This window comes from Myotis daubentonii, chromosome 19 (genome assembly GCF_963259705.1).
Source record: "Myotis daubentonii chromosome 19, mMyoDau2.1, whole genome shotgun sequence".
Lineage (NCBI taxonomy): Eukaryota > Metazoa > Chordata > Mammalia > Chiroptera > Vespertilionidae > Myotis > Myotis daubentonii.
In genome coordinates, this window is record NC_081858.1 from 29,284,967 (window position 1) to 29,311,572 (window position 26,606).

A 26,606-nucleotide genomic window follows, 5' to 3' on the forward strand; every position below is an offset into this window, starting at 1 on the left:
GGGCGTGGCTGGCTTACCTACCTTTCATTTTAAAACGCTTTCCTAACAGAAGGACTGAAACTGGCTTTATGATGGCAAACGTTTCCTTTCACGTAGTTTATATTCTTGTGACGTGGGAAATGCTGTCTCGAGAAACTGCTTTTCTCCTCTGGGGTGCTCTGGGGGCAGGCCCCGCCCAGGGCCCCGCAGTGTGGGGTTTCTCACGGGCCGTTCCTATCGCTTTCTGATGCAGGAGGACAAGGCCCGGCTTCTGAGAGAGCGGCTGGACCAGGTCCACTCTGTCAATGAGCGGCGCTGCTCCCGCGCCCCCATCTACGGGGCAGACCTGCTGGCGGCTTGTTCCCTGGCCTGCGGAGAACGGGGCTCGGGGCTCGGAGCTCTGGGGAGCAGGCATGGGAAGGGGGCCAGGCCAGCGAGTGTCTGCGCGTCACCTTCAAACAGTCACAGGGACCTGATTTTGACGCTGACTCAACGTCAAGAGTCCCTCCAGGATCTTATCGACAGGTGAGGTGGTTTCCCTGTGTGAAGGGCCTGGTGCTCACCTCCCCCTCCCCCCTCCCCCCTCCCCTCTCCCCCCGTGCCCTGCTGTGTGCCGTGCCAGCCCCTGAGCTTCTGTTTCCGTGGGGTTCTTCCAGGTGTGAATGTGCATTGAAGGTTCCTCCCTGTCTTGTCTTGGCTGGTAGCTCATTTCTTGTCAGCTGATGCGGCCTCCGTTGTCCGGATGGACCAGTGTTCTTGACCCATTACCGGCTGAAGGACATCTAGGTTGTTTCCAAGTTCAGGAACTCTGACCACGCAGTCACCATCTGTGTGCAGGTTTCCATGTGGATATGGGTTTTCAGCTCTTTTGGGCAAAAAGCTAGGAGCGTGATGGCTGGACCGTGTGGTGAGACTGTGCCTAGTTCTGTAAGAAACAGTCTTCCTCAGTGGCGGCCCTCCCTGCTCCCCAGCAGGGAGTGCGGGTCCTGGTGCCGCCTCCAGGCTGGGCGGCGTCTGCGTGGGGGGCGCAGGAAGTGGAGCGTCTCTCGGTGGCTCGTTTGCATGTGTCTGTGGTGAGTGTCTGTTCAGGCCTTTGGTGCGTCTTTAATCAGGTCGCCTTCGTTCTGTTGAGTGTTGAGAGCTCACTGTACCTGTGGACAATGGTCCTTCAGCAGATGTGTCCTTGGCACACCTGTCCCAGTCCGTGGCTTCCCTTCGTGCTCTCCCGACAGCGTCCTTTGCAGAACAGGAGTTTTTAGTTTCAGTGGAGTCAGCTGATCAGTCTTCTCTCTCGGGGGTCATGTCTTTGGTGGTGCGTCTAGAAAAGGCGTCACCACACCAGGGTCACCCAGGTTCCTTGTGAGCTGTCTTCCCCGAGTTTGTCGTTGTGCAGCTCACACTCAGCTCTGTGACCCCGAGTCAGTATGTGTGAGGGTGCGCTCGGCGTCCGGTCCTTCCCTGCACGTGGTGTCTGTGGTGTGGTCGTCCGGTGCCTGCCGGGGGTCAGGTGACTGGAACCAGGAGGTCTGCCCTGTGCTCTCTGCGCCGCCCCGGGGCCTGCTGTCTCGTCTCGTCAGCGCCGCTGTCTGGATGTCTGCCGCCTCATCGCCTGCCTTGGGAGTCGTGTGGCCGTCCTCAGACTCGGTTCTCTCCTTGTTGTGTGGCTGTGATGGTCTTTTGCCTCCAGATAAACTTTAAAATCAGCTGGTCGGTAGCCACGAAACGACTTGCTGGGTTCTGACTGGGCTGGTATGGAGCCTCTAATCAAGCTGGGAGAGCTGCCCCGGCACAGTCAATCTGTCTGTCCAGGAAGGTGGGACGTCCCTCCGTCTCCTTAGTTACTTGGTCTTCCTGGTCGGTGTTTGGATGGTGGGTGGCTCTGGTTTGCTGCAGTGGCAGCAAGTAATGGACTCCGACCTGAGCTGACCGCCCGAGGAAGGGCTTTCTGGTGCAGGTGGCGTCCGGAGGCCGGGCGATGGGTGTCAGGTCGGCCTTGAGACCGGCCCTTCCTCCCGGGCTGCCCCTCCTGGTGGCACAGGGGCTGTAGCAGCTCAGCGTTCACATTCTTCCCCCACCCCGTCCAGGAGACAGAGCCCCGTGTCCCAAAGTTCCCATCAGAAGAATTGCCCTTCGCAGGGGATGGGCTGAGTGTCCGTGCTGGGGGCCTGGGGGGCCCTGCCCTGCTGTTTCTCCCTGGGTGGCACTCATCGGCCAGGGCTGTCGGGCCTGTGCCATGGTTGCTGGGACAGTGTGGGCAGCAGGCTTGTCTCCATGGAGACCGAGGTCAGAGCTGCCAAGTGCTGCCCGTGACGACGTGCTTCCTGCTCCTCAGGGTGGCCTGTGTGATCCCGCCGGTGGTGGCCCCGCCCCCGTCCGTGTGGGTGTCGCGGCCGCCCGCCCTCTACAGCCACAGGATGAGGATCTTCCGGCGCCGCCTGCAGGAGCACACGGCGCCCTACGCCCCGCAGCTGCAGCGGGTGACCGCCCCGCGCTCGCTGCAGTTCCCCGAGCTGAGGCTGGTCCAGCTGGACTCAGGTAGGAGAGGGCACGCTGGAGGTCACACCCGTGCTCTGGGGCAGACACTCAGGGGTGCTCCCCCGTAGGAAAGCTGGAGGCCCTGGCGATGCTGCTGAAGAAGCTGAGGTTGGAACGGCGCCGGGTGCTGATCATGTCGCAGATGGTCCTCATGCTGGACATCTTGGAGATGTTCCTGAACTTCCACTTCGTCACCTACATCCGCATCGACGAGAACGCCAGCAGCGAGCAGCAGCAGGTCAGGCGGACGCTCGGGGCCGTGCACGTTCGGTGCTGTCCCCGCTCCGAGCAGAGGGAGGCGCGACGTCTCTGGGTCTTGGAACTCGAGAGTCTTTTCAGCCCCATCTCCCGATACTTTTCCACTCGGGACTCGCACCGGCGTCCCAGTGCCGCAGTCAGGTCTGTGACGTGTGCTCCCTGCAGGGCAGGACTGTGTCCTCCGGGAGGCAGCCCTGGTGGGAACAGGAAACCGCCGACGGCTTTACCTTAAAGAAGTGCCTGGGCAGCCACCTGCCATGGTCACTTGTCAGAGCAGTGCTGCCGGGCGTGAGTGCTGCAGCTTCCCGGCCAGTCACGGTGCATGTGACCCTCGACGTGGTCGCTCCCTCCCAGCACCCCCTCCTGACGGCTGGAGTGCGCAGCTGTTTCCTGTAGAAGTGCTTAACCCGCCCCCCTTCCCGGGCTGCCGCGTCCCGAGCCGTCCCCGGCCCTGGGGGCAGGTCAGCGTGTGCCGATGTTCCCGAGAGCAGAGGCCAGCTGCTGGCCCTGCGTCCGCTGCCGCGTCATGTTCTGTAGCATCAGCACCTCGTGCTGCACACCCCGAGCCGGCCACTGCTCACTGACAAGTTTCCTTGGTAGCGGAGTAACACATTGTATGGAGAAACCCTTTTTTGAAAAAATATGTTTTTATTGGTTTTTAGAGAAAGGAAGGGAGAGAGATAGAAACATCAATGAGAGAAACATCATGGACCGGCTGCCTCCTGCCTTCCCCTCCTGGGGATCGAGCCTGCAACCTGGGCCTGTGCCCTGACCGGGACTGAACCGGTGATCGCTTGGTTCCTGGGTGGACACTCAACCACTGAGCCGTGCTGGCTGGGCTGGGCTTTCCTGAAGGAGGAGGGTTGGCCTGCTCTGGTCTGATCTGGCGCTGCACTCACTGCAGAGGAGCTGTGTCCAGGGAAGCCGGCCAGTGCCGGCCCGAGTGCTGGAGGCGCCTCTCAGGCTGTTCCCGCTCCCTCAGCCTTACTCCAGGGGCCTTTGCTGTAAGGTGCCCTGGCATTGCCTGGGGGCACACGAAAAAGCGCACATCCCTCCCCAGGAAGGCTCCGTTCTCCTGTGGGGCCTACCGATTGCGCTGACAGCACTTGTCACCGGGAGCCTGGCGGTCTCCTGTGCCGACCTGTGCCATTTAAACTGGGTATGGGGGCCTGGTGCGCCAGGACGCCCGTGTACAAAGGGCCCAAAGTCCGGTGGGGAGGTCAGCGTTTCCCCGTGTGCCGGAGTCCTGAGTGAGGTTTGTTCCCTCGCAGGAGCTGGTCAAGAGCTTCAACAGAGACAGGCGCATCTTCTGTGTCATCCTCTCCACGCGCAGCCGCTCGTCGGGGGTGAGCCTGATGGAGGCCGACGCCGTGGTGTTCTACGACCACGACCTGAACCCGGTGCTGGACGCCCGGGCCCAGAACTGGTGCGACAGGATTGGGAGGCGCAAGGACGTGCATGTGTACAGGTGAGGCTTGGGGGGGGGGGGTTGCGGCGGGTGCCCTGAGGTCAGGGAGCAGCTCCTGCGTGTCCCCTCCCTCGGGCAGCGGGAGCCCCCTGTTTGACCTTCTTCCCGATGCGTGACCCCTGGTGGGGTGGGGTGTGCACGTGGCGTGGTGACCGACGTTGCGCACGGAGCTGGCTGACTCCCTGTGTGTGGTGCCTCTTCTGGAGCCTGCACCTTCGGAGGAGGGAGGCTTCGGGTGTTTCCGCTGTTACCAAGTGTGTGTTGTCTGGGTACATCGGATGTTCAGAGAACTTCCACCTCACGGACAGACGGGCGCGATGAGGAAGTGGCAATGCTCTGCTCCGTCTGCGTTCTGGTGCTCTTCGTGCCGTGTGTGCTGAGCACTTGCTGTGCCACTTGGCGTGAAATCCTGCCACTTCCGGCCCCTGGTCCCGGTGCTGGCCCCGGACAGAGCGCAGGCTGCCTCGCCCTCTAGGTTGTTGCACTGAAGATAGGCACTCACCACACGTCGGAATAGGGCGGCTCCAGGCGGAGGCTGGCGGGGTGGGGACGTGGCCGGACGAGATGGGGAGTCACAGTGGGGCCTGAGGCCTTGGACCGCCACGTGAGGGCAGGTCGCACAGAGCCCGTGGAGCGCTGATGCGTGCGCTTCCGAAGCCTGCGGCGCCCCCCTGCGGGCGTGCTCTTCAGGTGGCCTCTGCGCTGGCCGCTCATGGGGCCCGGGCTTCAGGACTGAGCTGCCTCTGTGTGGGTCTTGTTTTGTTTGTAGGCTTGTGAGTGCCAATTCCATTGAAGAGAAACTTTTGAAGAATGGAACCAAGGATCTGATCCGAGAAGTGGCTGCTCAGGGAAACGACTACTCCATGGCGTTCCTGACGCAGGTACCCTCGTTCGTGGGGCCACAGAAGGGCTTCCACGTGGCACAGGGTGCGTGGCTCTGGGGACTCCAGTGAGGCGTGCTCTGCGGTTCCCCGGCAGCACGCCCGAGCTCAGGGGGGGCGAGAGCCAGCCCTCTCGCGGGGGTAACGTGCGTGTCTGTGCTCAGCGCACCATCCAGGAGCTGTTTGAGGTGTGCGTTCCCATGGAGGAGCCTGTCTTCCCCGTGACGGCCGAGGAGTTTGTGGTCCTTCCCCAGGAGCCGACTGTCACGGAGACCATCGCACCCAAGATCGCACGGCCTTTCATCGAGGTAAGGACAGAGCCTGCCCGGGTCCTGGGTGAGGAGCCGCCTCTGTGTTCTCCGACTCCGGGGGCCACTCCTGCCTGTTCTCTCCCGGGTCCTGGCTGTGCAGGCGCCTCTGCTGGGAAGCACCCCACGCCCCGCCTCCTTGGTGAGGAGATTTGCTGCTACCTCATCCATTTTTTAAAAAATTTATTTATTGTTGAAGGTATTACATATATCTCCTTTTCCCCATTGACCTCTCCCCGCCCACTCGCACCCCCAACTCATGCTCTCACCCCCCTATTGTCTGTGTCCATTAGTTACACTTACATACCTCATCCATTTTAAAAAATTAACCGTTCGGCCCTGGCCAGTTTTGCTCAGTGGATAGAGAGTTGGCCTGTAGACCAAAAAGTCCCGGGTTCGATTCTGGTCCAGGGCACATACCTCGGTTGCAGGCTCCTCCCCGGCCCGGGCCCTGGTCAGGGTGCGTGCAGGAGGCAACCAATCGCTGTGTCTCTCACATCGATGTTTCTCTCTGTCTCTTCCTCTCCCTCACACTCTCTCTAATCGGGTGAGGATTAACAAAAACAAAAGCTTGCTCTGTCAGCACCATCTGACCCAGCATGCACTTCCCCAGGCCCTGAAGAGCATTGAGTGCCTGGAGGGAGACGCACAGGAGCCCGCAGGGGAGGCCGTGCCTGGGTCACCGGACCCTGACGGCTTGAGGGACCAGGAGCCCTCGCAGCTGGAGGAGTTGGCCGACTTCATGGAACAGGTTTGGACATTTTCTCCTTTTGCTTTCACTTCATGTTTTTCTGTACAAGTCATTGTCTTAAAAATGTATTCCTTTCATAAATATTTCTTGTTCACTTTGGCCAAGAACACTTTTTTGTTGTTAATCCTCACCCGAGGATATTTTTTTCATTGATGGAGTGAGATATATAGAGATAGAAACATTGACACATTGATTGGTAGCCTCCCACATGCCCCTACCAGGGCTGGGGATTAAGCTTCCAACTGAGGTGTGTGCCCTCGACCGGAATTGAACCTGCAGCCGTTCAGCCCTCGGCCAGTGCTCTACCCACTGAGCGAACTGGCCAGGGCACAGCCACTTTTGTGATTGACGTGTTGGTGGGGCGGTAAGGAACTTAACCCTATTGGCCTGCAGTTAACTATCCAAAAAATATATTTTGAAACAGCTCACCCCAATTGAAAAATATGCTTTGAATTACCTGGAACTATTCCATTCTTCCATCGATCACGAAAAAGAGAGGAACGGTGAGGTAAGGACCATCTTCACACGCGAGCAGCTCAGGTCTGTGGGGTTAAGTTTGGTTGGGAGGGAAGTGAGTTGCCAGGAATCGCAGGAATGAACCCAAACCCACCAGTGCAGACCCCAGCTGCCATGCAGGTCCGGGAGGCCCCGTGCAGGCGGCTCCAAGTGGGGGAAGCAGTGGGGCCTGAGAGGTTCCATGCTGGGCCCAGAGGAAGTGCTGGGAAACGGCGACCACAGCGTGGAGGGGCCACGATGGAGGGGCCGCGACCGGGAAGAGAGGTCCTTGGTCTGAGTGTGAGACCAGGTGGGGGGGGCAGGTGTGTTCCCCGTGGGGACGGTGCTGGACGCTGTGTCCGAGCCTGTGGTCTCCCAGCAGGACGCTGTGCTGACTGCAGTGAGCGCCTGGGAGGCCCAGAACCTGCGGGCGCTGCAGGAGCAGGAGGCCCGGGCGCTGCAGGAGCAGGAGCAGGAGCAGCTGCTCACCTACACCCGGGAGGACGCCTACAACGCGGTGCGCACCCTTCGTCGCGTCGCCACACAGACGCGTGCTCTCAGCCCGCTGCGTGGTTTCCGGTTCCACGTTGCTTTTCCCTAAGGGGTAGTGAGGTCCCTGAAGTTACGAAGGTGCTGGCAGCGTGAAGCAGACTCACATTGAAAGCTCCCCTCTGTCTCCCGCAGGAATACATCTACGAAGGAGCGGACGGGCAGACGGAAGTCATGCCGGTGCGTGCCTCGTCCCCATCCCCTGTGGGTGGCTGCCTTCCTCGAGTCGCCAGCTCATGCCTCTCCCTTCTCCATGCAGCTCTGGACCCCACCCACGCCGCCCCAGGACGACAACGACATCTACATTGACTCGGTCATGTGTCTCATGTACGAGACCACGCCCATCCCCGAGTCCAAGCTGCCCCCCGTGTACGTGAGGAAGGAGCGCCGGCGGCACAGGACGGACCCCTCAGGTGTGCGCCATGGGCCGTGCTCCCCTCGCGCCGCGTTGTGTCCCGAGCGAGGAGCCTGGCGCGCAGGCCAGTGGGCAGGGAGGCAGGAGGGGTCGTCCTGGCCAAGGGCTCCTGGGGACGGGCCTCCTGCTCAGCCCCGGCCCCTCCTGGGCTGGCAGTGGGCGGAGGCCCTGGCTCGCAGCCTGAGCGGCCTCTGTGTCCAGCCGCAGGCAGGAAGAAGAAGCAGCGGCACGGGGAGGCGGTCGTGCCCCCGCGGTCGCTGTTCGACCGCGCCGCGCCCGGCCTGCTGAAGATGCGGCGCGAGGGCAAGGAGCAGAAGAAGAACCTCCTGCTGAAGCAGCAGACGCAGTTCGCCAAGCCTCTGCCCACCTTCGCCAAGCCCGCTGCCGAGTCGGGTCCCGACAACCCCGAGTGGCTCATCAGCGAGGACTGGGCGCTGCTGCAGGTGAGCCCGGCCCCTTCCCCCGTGTCCGTCCGCACCCCTTCCCCCATGTCCGTCCGCGCCCCTTCCCCCCCCCCCCCCCGCGTCCGTCCGCGCCCCTTCCCCCATGTCCGTCCGCTCCCCTACCCCCCGCGTCCGTCCGTGCCCCTTCCCCCATGTCCGTCCGCTCCCCTTCCCCCCGTGTCCGTCCGCTCCCCTTCCACATGTGTCCGTCGGCGCCCTGCCCACGAGGGGGAAGCGGGAAGCGGGAGCCGCCCCCGCGTGCTGACCGGCGCCTCACCTGGTCTCTAGGCCGTGAAGCAGCTGCTGGAGCTGCCTCTGAACCTCACCATCGTGTCCCCGGCCCACACGCCCAACTGGGACCTCGTCAGCGACGTCGTCAACTCCTGCAGCCGCATCTACCGCTCCTCCAAGCAGTGCCGCAGCCGCTACGAGGGCGTGCTCATCCCCAGGGAGGAGGGCAAGGTGAGACCCGGGCCCTTGGCGCAGGGCGCAGGGGCTCCGCCAGGGGAGGGGGCCTGAGGCTGGCGGTACGGGCACCGTGCTGCTTGGTCCTTGGAAGGTGCCGTGTGGCTCCGGGCGCCAGGTCCTGCCCCTCAGACCAGCAAGCAGAGCGTCGCGTGCACGGCAGCTCCTGTGGAGCCTGGTCTGTGCTTTCCCTGACTTGGCCGCTGGGCTGGTTTGGTGACTCCAGGCCTCAGGTCCACACGGACCGAGCATCACGCTGCTGCGGTCGTCGGACAGCTGGGTCCTTGGTGCCCGTCGCCAGGAACCGGGGAGTCAGCGCTGGGCGGGCGCAGGTGACTAGGGAGCCGGCAGGCACTTGGTGTCGCTGTGGGACTCAGGAAGGTGGCGTTACCAGGCACAAGCAGTGCCAAGCCCCCGAGAAAAGCCTGCTGGCAGGAATGTCCGCCCCCTCACGGCTCACTGTGGGCAGAGGCCCCAGGGAAGGTCAGGCTGCTGGGGAAGGTGCTGGCTTCATCCCTGTCTGTGGCCTCAAGCGCTGGGCCAGCTGCTCTCTGTCTGCAGCTGCTGATTGGGCGGCTCACTTGGACGTGCGGAAAGGCCTGGCACAGACCGAGGAGGTGCGGGCGGGTGGCAGGTGCCGGCCGCTGTGCCCTTGCTGTCTTGTCTGTGCTGTCCCAGGAAGAAGGGGTTTAATCACGGCCTCACCTGAGGCCTCCCGGTCAGTGAGCCCGTCCCAGGGTCGCGGTCTGACCGACCATTTTGTTCCAGAGCAAGAACAACCGTCCTCTGCGCACGGGCCAGATTTACGCCCAGGACGAGAACGCCACGCACACCCAGCTGTACACGAGCCACTTCGACCTGATGAAGATGACCGCCGGCAAGAGGAGCCCCCCCATCAAGCCCCTGTAGGCCCACGCTCCCTGCACGCGGCGGGGCGGGGCCGGGGCCGGGGCGGGAGGCTCATCCTGTCATTTGCCGTGCGCGTCTCCTTTTTCCTTCACGCGGTGACTTTTGTCTCCGTCTCTGCTGTAGGCTTGGCATGAACCCCTTCCAGAAAAACCCCAAGCACGCGTCGGTCCTGGCAGAAAGGTACTGTGTGTGACACGCTTTCCCTCTGAGATGGTTACCTCCCAGTCCTCTCTGACATGCCATCAGTTTAGTGAGTTGTTGAGCAAATGGCGTGTCCTGGCATCGCTGGGGGGGTGGCGTGGCCGGGCGGGCCCAGCAGGGCTCGTCCAGGGAGATCCTTGTTCGCACAGGAGGGTGTGGAGGCGGCGTCCTGCCTGCCGGCCTGGCGGAGGGCACAGCAGCGGGACGGGGGCATTCTCTCCGCCTCACCCCTGCCCTGCAAACATTGTGTTGGCTCTTCTGTAAAAACACGCCCCGTTGTGGGTGCACATACTTGCTGTGAATGAAGGCGGTCTGTAGGTGACAATGTGGGGGAGGACGCAGGAGTCCCGGGCAGGGGTCTGTGAGGGGTGAGGAGACCTGTGGCACCTGTCGCCCTGGGGCTTGCTGGCCAGGCGCCGTGCCCGGGGTGGGGGCGCAGTGCTCATGCAGCTGGGGGCCTGGGCGTCTGTTCTCAGGCCTGGAAGGGAACGGACCATGGGCGGGGGTGACGGGCAGCCTTTCTCCTTCCCGGGCTGGTCCGCCCACACCCCTCCTCTGGGCTGGGTGGGAGCTGCCTCCAGCACCAGGCAATTTTAAGAATGGGCTGTGGGTTTCAGGGATATTTGTGCTTCAGAACTTGCGGCTTATTTTTATTTCTTCTCCTGTCTTTAGTGGCATCAACTACGACAAGCCCCTGCCTCCTATCCAGGTTGCGTCTCTCCGTGCCGAGCGAATCGCCAAAGAGAAGAAGGTGGGGGGCCTGGGCATACGGGGCAGCGGCCATCAGGCCGTCGAAGCCCCAGTGCTCCATCTCCTTTCTTCCTGCCCTGCAGGCGTTGGCCGACCAGCAGAAGGCACAGCAGCCGCCTGTGACGCAGCCTCCGCCACCCCCGCCGCAGCCACAACCCCCACCGCCCCAGCAGCCACCACCGCCTCTGCCCCAGCCCCCAGCGGCCACTGGCAGCCAGCAGCCCTCGGGGCCACCTGCCGTGCAGCCCCCGGCCCAGGCGCAGCCTCCAGCACAGCCTGTGCAGCCCCCACAGAAGGCACCCCCTGCGATCACTACGGTGGGCAGTGCCGCCGTGCTGGTAAGCAGGCCCTCCCCGCCCTCAAGCGCCCGAGGTTCCTGCAGTGCCCAGAGCAGCAGGCCGCCTTCCTGTCGGGGAGACGGTGTCTCCTGCAGGGCTCCTGTGCTGGGAGAGCTCAGCGGTGCAGGAGCCTCGGAGACAGAGAGGATGTGTGAGCCTAACTGAGGAAGTCGCCCTTCCTGCCCAGAGCAGACACTGTTTGCCAGTTTGCAAACTGCTCTTCTGACTTGGTAGCTTTCCTCAAAGCATGTGCACGCGTGAACCCTCGGTGCCTGTCAGAGAAAAGGGGTAAAATGCACAAAAGAAGGAAAGAAAAGTGGACTGGTGATCTCACAGGCCCTACGCTGGCACCGTCCCACCCTGGCCTGTGCCCTCGCTCTGGTGCCCATGTGGCCACGCTGAGCTCATAGTAGGAAGAGACCGGGAGTGGATGGAGGCTCAGCTGCTCTGCACTGTCTGCCAGGCCTGGGGTGTCTGCAGAACCAACCCCTTTGCTTTGATTTCCTTTGCTGGGGGGGGAAGGGGGGGTGTTCGCATGTTGCCTGGGCAGCCTCCTCATTCGTTCAGAAAATGCACTCAGGAGCACCTGCGCCCAGGGGCTCTGTCTGTGGGCAGGCATCTGGCCAGGCAGGACCCGGAGAACCCTGGTGGGTGCTCAGGAGGGGCTGTGCCTGAGCGACAGGAGTCAGAAAGAAATGGAGACCGGCAGGCACAGGCCCGAGCCTGGCAGCTGTGGGGCCAGCAGGGTCAGCGTGGCTGGAGTACCACTCACTGAGGAGTGGACACCACAGTGTGGGAGGGGCTGGGACAGCGCTGGGGTCGGCCGTGTCGCCAGGAGCCATGGTCAAGAGTTTGGATTTGATGCTGACAGAATGGGAGCTTTGGGAGGGTGTGCCGTGTGCATGTGCAAGTCACGTCTCTCTCCAGCAGGCCGGAGCCATCAAGACGCCGGTGACGGGGACAAGCATGCCAGCAGGTAAGGGCCAGCGATGTCAGTGGGAACTCACTTGTCTCGCGTGCTCTTGCCCCACAAACCCTCTCTCTGCAGGCACAGTGAGCGGAAACGTGATCGTGAACACCATCGCGGGTGTCCCTGCCGCCACCTTCCAGTCCATTAACAAGCGCCTGGCCTCGCCCGTGGCGCCTGGAGCCCTGACGGTGAGCTGCCTGCTCCTGGGGGGTCAGTAGTCGAGGACGCTGTGCAAGTCATTTGCTTGTTGGGAAAAGTACTGAGCTGGCTGAGTTTCATAAAGTAACATGGACCTGAGATGCTTTAGTTCAGTTTAGTTTTTAATAATAATTATACACATATATATTTATTTAGCAATATTTATTTTTCTATTGTCTGAAGATTTACATACGTCTCTTTTTCCCCCAATTAACCGCCGCCCCCCCCGGCCATTCCCACCCTGGGCAAGCCCCCACCGCCCCAGTGTCTGTGTCCATTGGATATGCTAATTAATATTTTTATTGATTTCAGAGAGGAAGGGAGAGGGAGAGAGAAACATCAATGATGAGAGAGAATCATTGATCAGCTGCCTCCTGCACCTCCCCTACTAGGGATCGATCCCGCAACTTGGGCATGTGCCCTTGACCGGAACTGAACCTGGGACCTTCAGTCCATAGGCCTATGCTCTACCCACTGAGCCACACTGGCGAGGGCGGACCTGTGGTATTTTAAAAGATAAAGTAATTCATCCACGATGCATTTTTTTTAAAATATATTTTATTGATTTTTTACAGAGAGGAAGGGAGAGAGATAGAGAGCTAGAAACATCGATGAGAGAGAAACATCGGCCAGCTGCCTCCTGCACATCTCCTACTGGGGATGTGCCCACAACCCAGGTACATGCCCTTGACCGGAATCGAACCTGGGACCCTTCAGGCCGCAGGCCGACGCTCTATCCACTGAGCCACACCGGTCTCGGCCCACGATGCGTTTTTGAGCACCGCTTCCTGTGATGTGGGGATCGAACATGGCTGAAGCCCACGGTGCTTGCACAGGGCTCTGCTGGCCGAGGCTGGGGCAGGGTCTCTGGAGGCCAGCAGCTCACCTCCCTGTTGTGGGGAAGCCAGGAGCCGAGGGGACCACCAGCAGGCCCGGCTCTCTCTCCTTTGGAAATACCGCGAGGGGTTTGCAGACACGGAGGGAAGTGCAGAGCGACCTGCTCTCGCTCAGGACAGCGGTCCGAGTGTGCAAGGGCGCCTCCCCTCAGCACCTCCAGGATGGCCGTGGGTTTAGTCGGTGCCCTTTCCACCCAGTGATGGAGAGAGCAGTCCCCTGACGGGCCCTCGTGTTGCCTTTCCAGAGCTCCGGAGGCTCGACGCCGGCCCAGGTGGTCCACACCCAGCCCCGAGCAGTGGGCTCCCCGGCCACGTCTGACCTGGTGTCCCTGGCGCCGACGCAGGGCGTTCGTGCGGTCACCTCCGTGACAGCCTCGGCCGTGGTCACCACCAGCCTGGCTGCCGTGCAGGCCCCAGCCCGGTCTTTGGTGACGCAGGTGTCCCAAGGTAAAGGTGGTGGGTTCCCTGTGCCCGTCCACCCTGAGAGGCAGGACTCGGCTTCCGTGTGTTGTGGGGAAGGGAGCAGTGTCCGCTAATGAAACAACTTCTCCAGCCACAGGCGTGCAGCTCCCAGGGAAGACCCTCACGCCCGCACACTTCCAGCTCCTCCGGCAGCAGCAGCAGCAGCAACAGCAGCCGCCGCCACCGCCTCCACCGCCCTCCCAGGCGCAGGTCCCGCAGCTCCAGGGCCAGGCCCAGTCGCCCGCACAGATCAAAGCTGTCAGCAAGCTGACCCCGGTGAGCACCTCCTGGGAAACCACGGGCCCACCGTGGGTGGCGCTGTGACGTGGCGTAGCTCAGGTGTATTGTGCATAAACGCACCTAGTCTGCAGGCGGGAGGTGAGTGTTGTCTTTAGAAACAGCTTGTTGGCAGCCTCTGGAGGCGCCTCCCACCTGCTCTGTGCTCTGTGCTCTGTGCTCTGTGCTCTGTGCTGGGGGCAGGCTCTGGGCGGGCAGCTCCGTGCAGCCTCGGGTCTCACAGGCGATGCCCGAGCGTTGCCAGGCTGCACACCGTGCTGACATGGATGTGAACACATTCCTCTTAAAGGAAACAGGACCTTCCTGCCGTAACTGGAAGAGCACTAAGACCAGGTATAAGCAGCAACCAAAGAACGTGAAATAAAAATCCCAGCCGGCTGTCGGGCCTGCCCCAGTTCCTCACCCTGGGCCTGTCCCTTCCCCGTTCACGGGGACAGCGGCCTGCACCCAGCTTCCTCCTGGGGGCACAGGCGCCTCCCAGGGAATCCCAGTGCAGCCAGGCAGGTCATCCATTCCTGGTCGATCCAGCCACGTGCCAGCTCCATGGCCTCCCGCGGTGTCGCTGCAGCACGGGAGGCTCAGAGCTGGCCGTGTCCGTCAGGTGTGCACGTGGTGCTGCTGACGTTGCTGAAGAGCTGCTCCGTCTGGTTTTAGGAACACCTGATCAAAATGCAGAAGCAGAAGCTGCAGCTGCCCCAGCAGGCCCCCCCGCCACAGGCCCCGCCTGGCCCCCCGCCGCCCACCGCACAGGTGCAGGTGCAGCCTCCCCCGCCGGCACAGCAGCCGAGCCCCCAGCTCACCACCGTCACCGCCTCGCGGCCCGGGGCCCTGCTCACGGGCACCACCGTGGCCAACCTCCAGGTGGCCCGGCTCGTAAGTTCCCCTTGAGGCGTTGGTTTTCCCACAATCCTGCACGGCCCCTGCTGCGTGGACGCAGGGGTGGGGGTGGACTTGGGAGTCGAGTAGGTGTGCTTTCCCCCAAGATCCTGTTCTCCTTGGAGAGGATGGAACGGCCCCTGGGGAGCATTGAAGTGATTGTATTTCCTGGAACTGAAGTGTCACAGCTCATGGCTGAGCGCTCGGGGAGGAAGGAGGGCAGAAGCTCGACCTGGAGGGAGGGCAGGGTCTACGTCGGGGCAGCACACGGGCAGGCGGGAGGGTCACCGTCCTGCCGGGCCTGCAGAGGAGACGGGGAGGAGCCGGCAGGGCCCGGAGCAGGGGCGGCTGCTCTAAGGACGGCTCGGCGCCTGGGAAGCCCCGGAGACGAAGGGGAGTCGGGAGGTCCTTCACGTTCCGCCGTGTCGATGCAGGCCCTCCGGTCAGGCCAGGTGGCCGGCTTAGAGACCCCATCCTGGCACGGGTGCAGCTGGCATCACCTGCCCGAGGTGGCACCTGCCCCCTGATGGGTGCTCAGGCAGGAGGGGGTGTTTTAATGTTACCCCACTTCGCACGTGCAGAACCTGAAGCCGGCAGGTGAGGTCACCTGCCCAAATCCTAGGGAGTCACCCGCTCGCTGTCTCGGCTCTGCCAGACGGGACAGAGCGGGTAAAGCCCGCGAGCCCATGTAGTTCCACCCGTGTTCACGTGACAAGAAGGGGCTTGAACACAGTGTGATAGGAAGTTGGCCTTCACGGGTGATCATTAGGGAGGACTAGGGACGAGAGGGTCTGTGGGGCACAGCGCAGTTGGGCGGCTCGAAGGACAGGAGGTGCGGATGCCGTGTGACAGGAGCTTTAGGTCCCGTGTGCTGGTGATGGTTGGACAGCGTAGGTCAGCCTCCGGGGAGATGCTAGCCGTTCGCTGGCTGCCACTTCCCACCCTGCGGCCCCGTCCACGTCTCGCCACGTGGCCTCCTGTGGGCGACGTTTGCAGACACACAAGTTGCTGAACCTCTGGGCCCTTCTTTCTGTTTAGACACGGGTCCCCACGTCGCAGCTGCAGGCACAAGGCCAGATGCAGGCACAGGCGCCCCCGCCGGCCCAGGTGGCCCTGGCGAAGCCTCCGGTGGTGTCCGTGCCCGCGGCCGTGGTCTCCTCGCCAGGCGTCACGACCCTGCCCATGAACGTTGCTGGGATCAGTGTGGCCATCGGGCAGCCGCAGAAAGCCACAGGTGCCTGCCCACGTCCGCGGGGCCGGGAGGGGCTGGCTCCCTCGCCACACGGCGTGCCGAGGGCCGTGGTGCACGCGAGGGGAAGCCTCGCCGCGTTGCCCGAGTACAAGTTCTGACCCTCGATTTAACCATTAACATTGGGAACTTCCCACCCGTTTATCTCAGCGATTGGCAGCTGCTGTGCCCCAGGGATGCTCCAACCGCAGTAACTGGTCATGTAATCGGGGCACTGACCTCCTACCCCGAGAGCGGGGGTGGGAGCCTGGCTCTGCCCAGGGCCATTGGGTACTTCGGCGTCGTGCACAGGCCGGACTGTCCCCTTAAACGTGAGCCTGCGACATCTGGTCAGACATTCTTTAACTCACCCCTAAGGCCTTGGCAGGGCCAGACCAATGATTTCACGGCCTCATTTGGTCTGTGGGCTGGATGTTCCCGTCCTGCCTTCGATTGTCAAGTAAAAAACTGACAACAGTAATAGCCATCGCTGTGAAGGAACCAAAACTACCTGTTTTCTGTCAGTTCGGTGAGCAGTATTGTTGGTGTGCCAGGAGGTGGGAAAGTTGACAGTCGCGCTCTGAGTGTCCTGGTGGCCGAAGAGCATCTCGGTGTGTGTAGGAGGTGCCTGTCTGTCTTGCAGGGTCAGGGTGCCGTGCTCTGTAGCAGGCAGTGACTCAGGGAAGCGCGGGGAACGCAGGGCGAGCCTGCCTCCGCGCCTGACTCACCCGCTCGCTGGTGTTCGCAGGACAGACCGTGGTGGCCCAGCCCGTGCACGTGCAGCAGCTGCTGAAGCTCAAGCAGCAGGCTGTGCAGCAGCAGAAGGCCATCCAGCCACAGGCCGCTCCGGGCCCGGCCACCGTCCAGCAGAAGGTACTGGCTCCTGCGGGCTCTGGAGTCACCCTGTCTGCTGAGCTGGGCCCTGCCACTAGGCACAGGGCGCAGAGGACGGGGTCCGAATGGGCCCTGCCTCGCTGCCTGACACCCACACAGGGGACCCCAAGGGCGTGCATTTGGGCTGCACAGAGGGTGGCCTGGATGTTGGTGCTGCTCCAAGGCCCCGGGGGGAGGGGGGTTTGAGATGGGGAGCTGTGTTCACTGCGGGCTTTTGGGGAACAGTGAGGACTCGGGCTGTGGGCTGCATGGCTGATAAGGGCTACAGGGTTTGGGGAAGCAGATGTAGGTCATAGTGTGTGCCCGCCTGGGCGCTAGTGCACAGAACCGAGGATCCAGGCGGGGACCTGGTCCTGTGTGTGCTCGAGGGGGGAGGGGGAGACATCCTAACGTGAAGGAGGCCTGTCAGTGTCTGACTCGGAAGTTTGGGGGAGGCAGCACTGAACTGATTGAGGCCCCAAAGCAAACCCCTTCTCAGGCTGACCTCGGGGCGGGGGACTCAGGAGAGGCTAGTGGCCGGGGCTGCAGTTGAGAGGGGACAGCCTCGTGGCTCTAACCCTGAGCGTCTCTTTCTTCAGATCACCGCACAGCAGATTGCCGCGCAGGGCCAGCCACAGAAGGTCACCTATGCCACCCAGCCAGCCCTGAAAACCCAGTTCCTCACCACCCCCATCTCCCAGGCGCAGAAGCTGGCCGGGACGCAGCAGGTGCAGACCCAGATCCAGGTGAGCAGGAGCCAGCGCACGCGCTGGATTGCAGGGGCCGCAGGCGCCCAGGACAGGGAGGGGCCACACAGCTTCCTTGGCCTGAGTCACGTCACCTGTGGGCCCCCCTCCCAACCTGGAGTGTCGCCCAGACTTGAAGAAGGGGCTCTGAGACCCGTGAACGGCTAGACGGTGTCACTCCCTCCTTCGTCCTCATAGAAAGTGTGAGACCAGGTTACATGGGCTGCAGACCCGAGGGGCCAGCACGCAGCGTGAGGTCTTCTCTCGGGCCAGGCGAGCCCACTTGGGGAAGGCTCTTTCCTGTCACCTGGTTTTTTGAAATTAATAACGGAGAAGGGAAGAAAGGGCATCTTTCTGTGCGCACGCTCTGAGCTCTGCACGTGGCTCTTCTCGTTCTGTCCCAGGTGGCCAAGCTCCCTCAGGTTGTGCAGCAGCAGAGCCCAGTGGCCGGCCTCCCACAGGTCGCCTCCGCCTCCCAGCAGGTAGGTGCGGAGATGGCAGCCGCCTGGGAAGTTCCCACGGGGGCTTCTCAGCAGCCTCCATGTTTCCAAATGGAAAGAGTTCTTGGTTTTCCTCCTGAGGAAGCAGAATTCTGATGATTAGAGAATCACTTTGATTTTCGTAACACAAGACCCCAACAGACTCAGGGCCAAAGGCACCAGAGGAACTCCCTGTAGGATCAGAGCTTCAGCCAGCAATGCCAGGTGTCCTTTATGGCAGGGAAGCTAAAGGCGTCAACACCATGACTGGGGACAGCATGACTCCCCCCCTGGCTGCCTGACAGCGGCTGTGACATTGATCTCCACTCAGACACCTTAGTTTTCAGAATCTCACTGGAGTGTGGATTTCAAGGAATCAGACGTTGACCCTTGAACAACGTGGGTGTAGGGCTCGCACCAGCCGAGCAGCTGAGAGTGTCTGACTTAGTCTGCCCTCCACACCCCCCCGCCCCAGCTTCAACTGCCGCCCACTTAGCAGATTCCACGTGCACCTTCCAGCCGCGTGGCTCAAGGGACAGCCTGGCAGTAAAGGCTGAGTGTCACCACCACCACCAGTCCCGGCCCTCGCCTCTCCCAGGGCATCGCTCTCGCCCGGAAGGTTGCGTTTCCTGCTTGTGGGTTAAAGACCCGAGGCCATGCTGGGCAGTCCTCACATTCTCCAGAGTCCGTGCTCGTTGTTCCTACCCCATCCCGGCCGAGCCTGGGGTCTGTCCTGCCGCTCGGTCTGCACGCCTCGGTGACGTGTTTCTGTTTTGGCTCAGGCTTCCCCGCAGACGGTGACGCTCACCCAGGCGGCGGCGGCGGGGCCGCAGGTCCAGGTGATCCCCGCAGTGACCGCGGCCGCCCAGGCCGTCCAGCAGAAGCTCCTGCAGCAGCAGGTGGTGACCACGGCGGCAGCCCAGCTGCAGACCCCGGGCGTCCCCACCCCCACGCAGGTGCCGGCCAGCGCTGACAGCCCCAACCAGCAGCCCAAGCTACAGATGCGTGTCCCTGCCGTCCGGTTAAAGACGCCCACCAAGCCTCCGTGCCCCTAGTCAGGAGAGCGGGCGCCTCGGGCCGCCACCGAGCAGAGCTCCATGGGGCCAGAAGGGCAGGGCTGCGTCCTATGGGACTGGGGGCCGTGTCCTGTGGGGTCCAGCCCGACACTGCGGCGAGGGGAGCCGCCCGTGCAGCACGCTCGGGCCGCAGCTTCTCTGGGTCCTTCCACCTTCCAGGGCCTCCAGGGCCGCACATCACGGGGCGACTCAGACCCGTGAGTCGTAAACACGGTCTCGGGCAGCACAGCGTCGGCCTCTGTGGTTCTTTAGACCCAACGCAAAACGCATCCTGGTCCTTGGAGGAGAGGCCACCTGAGGTCGGTCAGCTCAGATCCGGGACGGCCAGGGTGGCTGCTTCCTTCTCGAAGTGTGACTTCCGGGACCTTCAAAGGAGCCATCTGGTCCTCATGCCATCAGGGCAGTTCTGCGTACCAGCTTGCGTGGAGGGACGACGCTGGGGTTGAACTTTCATTCCAAAGAGCAGCCAGTGTGACTCGTTTCCACGCAGATGGCGCCTTCCGGCCACTCCCCATCCCCACGCACTTCGGTCCTTCCCGGCTTTCGGACTTGGCGCCGAGGCGGCTCCAGGAGCTGAGCCCTGGTCTCCATTGGTCGGGCCCAGGCTGGTGTCACAGCCGCGTGTGCGTGTGTGTGTGTGTGTGCACGTGTGTGCGCTCGGCGTGGGGCTCAGGGAGGTGCCTGTCACCGCTCCCCTGGCTCAGGCCCAGCCCGGCTCGGCCTGTCTGCAGAGCTGGGCGCCTGCTCACACAGCTGGTCTGCTGTGGCTCTTTCCCATAGACGAGACCTCCGGTTTCTGGGCCAGGGCCTCCCACACAAGCAGGCACGTGCCATCGTGGTTGTGTAAGGGGGAACCACGGCTGAGGGTAGAGGCCCCATGTTTGCACTTGCATCTGTGTCTTTGGCGAGATGGCAGCAGCGGTTGCAGTGCTCGCCACGCACACTGCACTCCAAGGACGCCTCCCTGCTCGGGGCATCTGACTCGGTCCAGATCGGCTGTCAGGTCTGTGTGTGCGGAGATGAGTGCAGCGCCTGGGAGACGCGTGACCATCTCCTCTGCTCCCCTCCCCACTGAACCGCTCACTGGCAGGGGCGGCTTCTGTCCGGTGTTGGTTTCCCTCCGTTTGTGTGGACAGCAGGGCGGCCACACTTAGGGGAGCCAGTGAGTGAAACTCTTGTGCGACATTTGGAGGAAAGTAAAAAATCAAGTGTTGAAAAGGGAAGGTATTTAACATTTCAGTGAGCTGAACGTATGGAAACAGGACCATCAGCCAGGCCTGTGGGTTCTGTTTGCTACCGGCCGGCGGGCAGGACGGCGCTGAGAGGGCTCCGCCTTGTCCCTGGGAGGACTGCCTGCTCTTTGCCTTCATCCCCGTGTGCAAGGCCACAGCACAGAGGTCGTGTTTGGGGCTTATTTGTTGTGCAGTTTGCGTTCTCGTCCTCCCGAGGGTGCTGGCCGTCCCTCAGGGGCAGTGGTGATGCACTTGGGCTGCCCTGGGCAGAGCCGCAGGGACGGAGGCTGCCGGCCGGGCGGAGCACAGCTGCTCTGCGGAGGGAGGGCCTCGCTCAGGCGCTTCCTTCAGCCACTCGGATGCGAGATGTGCGACAGGAGATTGTCCTGTTCTGCTGGGTTCGTCACATCACAGGTCACCCGACCTGCTTGTCAGTGGTCACGGAGGTAACCCTCCTTCCAAAGTTCACACTGAAGAGTTAGAGTGGGTTTCGCAGGCTGTTCCGGGGCCTCCCCCATCGTTGCTGGTGGACCCGTGCTGCCTGGGACCAGGCTTCTGCCGACACTGTAACGAGGGAGCTCTCGGATGCAGACCCAGCAGGACTGACCACTCGAGCTGGCCCCCCAGGAGCAGGCTTCCCTAGGAGATGGGTCTGATGAAGGCGGGCTGTTCGCAAAGCGCCCCGGGAAGCAGGAGCTGGTCCACACGCGCAGATGCGTTCCTTTTGTGACCTTTAGGGTTTTTTGTTAAGTGTTGTAACCAAATAGTTGTGTTTAAAAGACTGAGGATGTAAATACTTTGTAAACAATCATTTGTACTTGAACAGTAGGGTTTTGGAGAGCACTGATCCCCCCCCCCCCCCCGCATAATAAAAGTCTTTTTCGTATGTTTTTCGTCTTGTCTCCTAGAAAAGTAGTGGAAGATGCTGGTGGTTTCTTTCAGGCACTTGGCAAAGGGCTTGGTGAGGCTCCCCCGCAGGTGGTGGGTGCAGGCTGAGGGGGGACAGGAAACAAGCCTGGGCTGCGACCCCCTTTGCGCAGCGGAGGACTCCAGAGCAGCCACAGGTCTCAGACTCGCACTTTTTTAAAAAATGTATTTTTATTGATTTGTGAGAAAGGGGGAGGGAGGGATAGAAACATCCATGATGAGAATCATTGATCGGCTGCCTCCTGCACACACCCTACTGGGGATCGAGCCCACAACCTGGGCCTGTGCCCTGACTGGAATCGAACCCAGAACCCTTCAGTCCACAGGCCAACACTCTATCCACTGAGCCAAACCGGCCAGGGCTCCCAGCACTTCTTAACTTTGTATTGGGGCGCATTTTTTTTTTGTCGGAGAAATCACTTTAATAGGCCTTTGGTTACAAAGGCAAAGCTAAAGCTCTGTTCACGAATAAGAATGTTCAGGAAATCAGAGGGAAACCTTCCTCAGACCTTGAGAGCAGTGTCGTCCTGCAAGAGGGTCCCCCACGTTCAGGCTCAGGTGCTTCCCGCGGCCCCACAGAAGGCAGCGCAGCAGCAGCAGCAGCAGCCGCGACCACCTCCCACCACACTGGGTTCCGGGCAGGCCAGGCCCCGAGCCAGCAGCCTCAATTCAGACGCAGGCCCCCACCAGGTTCAAGGCCCCCGCGGAGGGAGGCGGCGTGATGGCTGCAGGGGCCTGCATTCCAGATGCCAGGGCATAAGCGAGCCGGCTCCACGCTCGGCGGCTCCATCCACCGGCCCTGTGCGCCAGGGGTGGTGTGGGCGGGACCACGAGGCGAGTGAGCTGGCTCAGGACAAGCGCTGGCGCGCGGACGGCCTCTGCGGAGGGCCCCTCAGTGCCTCCTGCCCCGTCCCTGCCCGCGAGCCTGGGACCAGCCGTTCTGCTCGATGGACTTGGGCGCAGAGGCAGACACCAGCGCGTCCCTTCTTCAGTCTCTTGGCGTCAGCACGGGCAGTGGGTCTGCTCGGAAGCCGGTTTTCAGTCAGTCACCAGAGCCTCTCGTGCTCGTCACTCTGCATGCGGCGTGGTGGGGGCTGATGTAAGGCTGGGGGCACGTTCCCAACGCGATGGGAGCACCCTGAGGTGTAGACGAGCTGAAGCCCAAAACTCGGCCTCAGGGCCAACCTCACCCCGTCGGTTCTGGGCCCGTCCGAGCCATCCGCTCCTGCCCCAGAGGAGCAGCCGATCAGAGGCGGACCCGTGTGCTTGGCCGCCTCCGGCCAGGCCTGGTGCCGTGACGAAGGGCCTCGCCCGGGCGTGGGCTGAGCAGCCAGTGCGCTGGGGCTCCTCCCGGAGGCCTGTCCGCCCAGGCTCGGTCCCATCGTCCTCAGGGCCCAGCCTAGGCCGCCTTCTGCCTCTGTTCTTCCTGGGGGAGAGGAAGCAGCGCAGCTCAGGCCCCTCGCTAGTGTGCGACCCGCCCAGCCCCAACTCGGAAGAGACACCCAGCACCCCTCCCGGGCCCTGCACCTCCACCCCAGCCCCAGGGTCTCCTGCCCTCAGCCAGGAAGCTAAAGGCCCGGGCCCTGCTCTCCGTCTGGGTCCTGCTGCAAGCAGCCTGAGTGCTCCCAGAACCGCCAGGGCCTCACCTTGACGGCCCTCTCCAGCTGGGACAGGGCCTCCTCGTACTGCGGGACCAGCGGCTGCAGGAGCTCGCTGGGGGTGTCGTGCCGCTCCAGCTCGGGGACCCCGGCTTCAGTCAGCATCCGGAGGAACCGCCTCTCCTGGGGGGAGCATGAAGTTCCGGGAAGGGCTCCCAGCTCCCCTGCCCCGCCTCCCGACCAGTCCTCGTCTGACCTGCACTTTGAGGAGCAGCGTGAAGGCCTGTCCGGTGTTCCCAGCACGAGCAGTTCTTCCCACCCTGAAACCAAGCACAGACACCTCGAGAGGGGCCCCCAGCCCTCCAGCCTCCCCCCCCCCCGCACCCCAATCCAACCACAGCCCCTCACCGGTGCACATAGGTCCGCAGGTACTGGGGGGCGTCGTAGTTCACCACCAGCTGCACCCCCTGCACATCGATGCCGCGGGCGGTGGCGTCTGTGCTGATGAGGCTGTTGAGAAACAAGGGGTGTGGGGCCGCCTGAGACTGGAACTCCGCCCCCTACTGGGGGCCAGGCAGACCCCAGGAGCGGGCACCCTCCCAGGGCACTCACAGCTGAATCTTTCCCTGTTCAAACTGCTTCAGGATCCCCTTCCTCTGGCCGGGCCCGTAGCGGGAGGAGAACTCGGCCACCGTCACGCCCCCGAACGCCTGGACGAGCAGGAAGAGCCTGGGGGGGAAAGCCGGGTGGGCCAGGGCCAGCACCCCCCCGCCCCCCGCCCTGTGCGGCTCACCCCCAGCCTCACCTGTGGGAGTTCTCCCGGGAGTTGGTGAAGCAGAGGATCCTGGAGAAGCCCAGCTGCAGGACCAGGTGCAGGACGACCAAGGGCTTGGCGCGCAGGCGGCAGGGCACGTAGTGGTGCTGGGGAGGCGGCGTGCGGTTGGCTCGGCCCCCGGGGCCCGGCTCCACCCTCCCCACCCGGCACCCAGCTCACCGAGAGCCCCGCAGGGAAGGTGTACTTCCTGCCCGAGTCCGCGTCCGCGTCCTCATCGGCGTCCCCGGGACCCCCGCGCGCTGGCCGCGTGGAGAAGAGCCAGGGCTGGTGCAGGCCCAGCTGCTGCAGCTTCTCGGGGTTCTGGGTCAGTGTGGCCGAGAAGAGCAGCTTCTGCAGAGGCATCTGAGGGCAGCAGGTGCTGGAAGGGCAGAGACGCTGGGGCGAGCCTGGGCCTGGCCGCCCACCCTCCTGACCCAGACAGACAGGACCGGGCGCGCCCCCAGAGCGGGGCAGGGCCGAGCTGGGGACCAGTACCTGGCAGCCGTCACGACCTGGGGCTGCCGTCTCTGGAGCAGAGCGAAGGGGTCCTTGGCACCCTCCCCAGGGAAGGCCGCCGCCACCACCCGGGGGAGCCAGGACTGGTGCATGCTGTCGATCATCCGGTCGGCCTCGTCGATGACCTGCAGGCGAGGAGGCCGGGCTCCGGTGGGTGAAGCTGGCGTCAGCCGGCCCGGGCCTCCCCTGGGTGGGTGGGCAGCCTACCAGGAAGCGGAGGTGCTGGAGGCTGAACCCCGGGGTCTGGTCCACGTGGTCCACCAGGCGGCCGGGAGTGGCCACCACGATGTCAGCCAGGCAGCGGAAGCCGTCCACCCTGCCAAGCAGAGCGCGCTCAGCTGAGGCCTCACTGCCCGATCCGGGCGCCTGCGGCCAGGGCCACACGGGCTATGCCCTCCTGCGCCCGCCTCCCCAGGGCCCGCGCCCAGCAGGACCTACGTCTTCTGGACGAGGCTCTCCTGCTCCTTGGCCAGCGATTTCTGCCCGGTGACCAGGGCGACGCGCAGAGGCGTGGCGTCGGTGTAGACGTTGAATACTTTGCTCACCTGCAAGAGGCTGTGTCACCACCCGACCTGAGGGGTCACGCCAGCGAAAGGACTCTGGGGTGACTCCAGGCACGGGGTCCTCGTACCTGCTGGGCCAGCTCCTTAGTGGGCAACACAACCAGGGCACGAACCTGGCACACAGCTCGCTGCAGCAGGGCCTGTGGGCAAGGAGGGCCACTGTGTGAGCAGAGCTGGCTTCCGCCCACCAGCCTGCTAGGAGGGAGGGGCCCTCGCGCTCACCTGCACCACGGGGATGACAAAGGCCAGGGTCTTCCCACTGCCCGTCGGGGCGGAGACACAGAGGTCCCTGGGCTGGTAGCCGCCTCTGGCCACGAGGAACCCTTGGGCCGCACTCTCTAGGAGAGCAGGAATGACCGCCGCCTGGACTGCGGGGGGAGAAGGGCCGGTCAGGTTCGTGCAGGAGCGCCCCGTCAGCACAGGGACCAGGGCCAATCTGTGACCTCCAAGCTGGAGTGCTCTCCCGAGGGAGCACCAGACGCTGTGTCCGTGTAGGGCTGCCCCCGTGGCCTGGCACGGCTCCACAAGAACCCCGGCCCGAGGCTGGAGCACCTGGGAAGTAGGACGAGATGCCGTGGGCGCGCAGCTTCCTCTGTAGGTCAGGGTGGACTTCCGGGACGTCCTCGATAGGCACCCGGTCTTCAGTGACGTTCCTCCCGACACGGCTCGGCTCGGCCAGCCACGTCGGCAGGAAAGGCTGGACCTGTTGCAAAAGGTAAGAAACAGAGGCCAGGTGACTGCTCCCCACCTCGCCCGGGAGCGTGGCGCAGAGGCTTCCCTGGCGGCCTGGCTCCCCCTCGGCTCCCCCGACCCAGGTCCCACACAGCCTCTGAGGAATTGGGAGACACATCTGGACGTTTAAACCTCTGTCCTCACACACCGAGCTCATCGCTGCCCCACAGCCTCTACCTGGCACACACCCCGCCCCTCCTTAACCAGATGGCTCACGGGGGACCCCACTCGAACCCTGTGCCGTCGCCACCGGCGTCATGATCCAGGTCACACTCCCTAGGAGAGCAGGAATGACCACTCCTATTCAACACAGCACCGGCAGTCCCCGCCACAGCGACCAGACCAGGAGAAACAAGCCCTGGCTGGCGTTGCTCAGCGGCTAGAACGTCAGGCCACACATGGAAGAGTCACGGCTTCGATGCCGGGGGCAGGGGCCTGGACTGCAGGCTCCATCCCTGCCCGGGCGGGACGGGGCGCGTGGGGGAGGAAACCCATGGATGTGTCCCTCTCACGTCCGTGTTTCTCTCTCCCCAGCCCTTCCCACTCCCTCTAAAAAAGAAAAAAGATGGAAAAAATGTCCCCGGGTGAGAATGATCAACAAAAAAACCTGCAAGATGCGAGCTGAGACGCAGCTCCTCCGCTGCTCACCGATGGACATCCGGAGGCGCGGGCGCCCTCCTCCCAACTCGCCCGCGAAGCCCCGCCGGACTGACAGCCACCCGGCCCTGCAGCTCCCACCCGGGCCCGGCCCTCCCACCTCCAGGCCGCTCACCTTGGGCGCCCGGCTCCTCCCGAAGCCCCCGAGCAGCAGAGCGTGGGCGGGGGGCCCACGGGCCTCGCCGGGGGGCTGTTCTCCTGGGGTCCCGGGCGGCCCCGCGGCCTCGGCGTCCACGCTGCCCTCCCGCGGCGCCTCCTCGCTGCTCTCTGCGGGCGGAAGCCGGGCCGGCGGCGGGTCAGCCTCCAGCCGACCCAGGTCCCGGGTCCGCGCTCCGTCCCCCCCGCGCCCCGCCGGGCCCACCTGCGCCGGCCTCCTCGCCCGCCTCTCTCCGCCGCTTGCTGCGCGGGGCCTGCGGGCTCCCGGGCGCCCCGCCGCCCTTGCACCTCCGCGGCCGCCGCCGCCGCCGCCTGCTCGCCGCGCCCTCGGTCTGCGCGGCCTCCTCGGGCTCCTGCGGCCGCGACTGCTGCTGCCGCTGCCGCTCTCGGGCCCGGCACTGCAGCCGCTCCAGCAGCGCGCGGGCCCGGCCGTCCGCCTCCGCCTCCGCCTCCGCCCCGGCCGCCTCGGGCCCCGCGTACCGCGCCACATAGAAGAGCGCCATGCCTGCAGCCGCGCCTCTGCGGCCGAGCGCGCGGTGGTGACCGCAAGGCGCGACTCCGGCGC

General features: G+C 63.5%; 2 protein-coding genes and 1 non-coding gene across 23 annotated transcripts in view; 2 read left to right on the forward strand and 1 right to left on the reverse strand.

The window, feature by feature from the left end:
• The window catches only part of EP400 (E1A binding protein p400), a 58,796-nt gene extending 37,832 nt beyond the window's left edge, over positions 1-20,964 (forward strand). For 9 of the 18 annotated variants that reach the window (XM_059677212.1, XM_059677227.1, XM_059677219.1 and 6 more), the window contains 27 exons: positions 233-504; positions 2,312-2,514; positions 2,583-2,752; positions 4,044-4,240; positions 5,010-5,121; positions 5,286-5,429; positions 6,043-6,180; positions 6,605-6,688; positions 7,055-7,192; positions 7,360-7,404; positions 7,484-7,637; positions 7,841-8,082; positions 8,371-8,544; positions 9,316-9,452; positions 9,580-9,636; positions 10,330-10,408; positions 10,491-10,745; positions 11,673-11,721; positions 11,794-11,903; positions 13,055-13,256; positions 13,363-13,547; positions 14,223-14,441; positions 15,483-15,678; positions 16,421-16,545; positions 17,145-17,291; positions 17,696-17,773; positions 18,553-20,964. In XM_059677212.1, the coding sequence (XP_059533195.1) occupies positions 233-504; positions 2,312-2,514; positions 2,583-2,752; positions 4,044-4,240; positions 5,010-5,121; positions 5,286-5,429; positions 6,043-6,180; positions 6,605-6,688; positions 7,055-7,192; positions 7,360-7,404; positions 7,484-7,637; positions 7,841-8,082; positions 8,371-8,544; positions 9,316-9,452; positions 9,580-9,636; positions 10,330-10,408; positions 10,491-10,745; positions 11,673-11,721; positions 11,794-11,903; positions 13,055-13,256; positions 13,363-13,547; positions 14,223-14,441; positions 15,483-15,678; positions 16,421-16,545; positions 17,145-17,291; positions 17,696-17,773; positions 18,553-18,825 (4,185 nt within the window). In that variant the 3' untranslated portion in view covers positions 18,826-20,964. The remainder of the gene's footprint in view (positions 1-232; positions 505-2,311; positions 2,515-2,582; positions 2,753-4,043; positions 4,241-5,009; positions 5,122-5,285; positions 5,430-6,042; positions 6,181-6,604; positions 6,689-7,054; positions 7,193-7,359; positions 7,405-7,483; positions 7,638-7,840; positions 8,083-8,370; positions 8,545-9,315; positions 9,453-9,579; positions 9,637-10,329; positions 10,409-10,490; positions 10,746-11,672; positions 11,722-11,793; positions 11,904-13,054; positions 13,257-13,362; positions 13,548-14,222; positions 14,442-15,482; positions 15,679-16,420; positions 16,546-17,144; positions 17,292-17,695; positions 17,774-18,552) is intronic. The other 9 variants (XM_059677217.1, XM_059677228.1, XM_059677229.1 and 6 more) reach the window with 5 other exon arrangements.
• Positions 3,746-3,876, forward strand: LOC132222346 (small nucleolar RNA SNORA49). The gene has a single exon (XR_009450207.1). It is a non-coding gene; the product is annotated as a small nucleolar RNA SNORA49 (small nucleolar RNA).
• Positions 20,965-21,096: 132 nt separating the features above from the next.
• Positions 21,097-26,590, reverse strand: DDX51 (DEAD-box helicase 51). 4 transcript variants are annotated; one of them, XM_059677231.1, is made up of 15 exons: positions 26,247-26,588; positions 26,001-26,152; positions 25,049-25,199; positions 24,719-24,864; positions 24,565-24,636; positions 24,372-24,478; positions 24,141-24,249; positions 23,913-24,058; positions 23,598-23,796; positions 23,409-23,524; positions 23,216-23,332; positions 23,012-23,113; positions 22,860-22,923; positions 22,652-22,786; positions 21,097-22,431 (listed from the first exon to the last, which is right to left on the reverse strand). In XM_059677231.1, the coding sequence occupies exons 1-15, from the start codon at positions 26,542-26,544 to the stop codon at positions 22,405-22,407; spliced, it is 1,941 nt and encodes a 646-aa protein (XP_059533214.1). In that variant the 5' UTR covers positions 26,545-26,588; the 3' UTR covers positions 21,097-22,404. The 4 variants fall into 4 exon arrangements, 2 of the variants coding, with proteins under 2 accessions (XP_059533214.1, XP_059533215.1); XR_009450177.1 differs by lacking the exon at positions 22,860-22,923 and having other exon boundaries at positions 26,247-26,589; XM_059677232.1 differs by lacking the exon at positions 23,216-23,332 and having other exon boundaries at positions 26,247-26,589.
• Between the last annotated feature and the right edge of the window lie 16 nt (positions 26,591-26,606).

Coding starts and splice junctions, on each gene's coding strand:
- DDX51 (XM_059677231.1), bottom strand. CDS start 26,544: ATGGCGCTCTTCTATGTGGCGCGGTACGCGGGGCCCGAGGCGGCCGGG. Junction 26,153..26,246: donor GGGCGAGGAGGCCGGCGCAG/GTGGGCCCGGCG, acceptor TTCCGCCCGCAG/AGAGCAGCGAGGAGGCGCCG. Junction 24,479..24,564: donor CTAAGGAGCTGGCCCAGCAG/GTACGAGGACCC, acceptor AGCCTCTTGCAG/GTGAGCAAAGTATTCAACGT.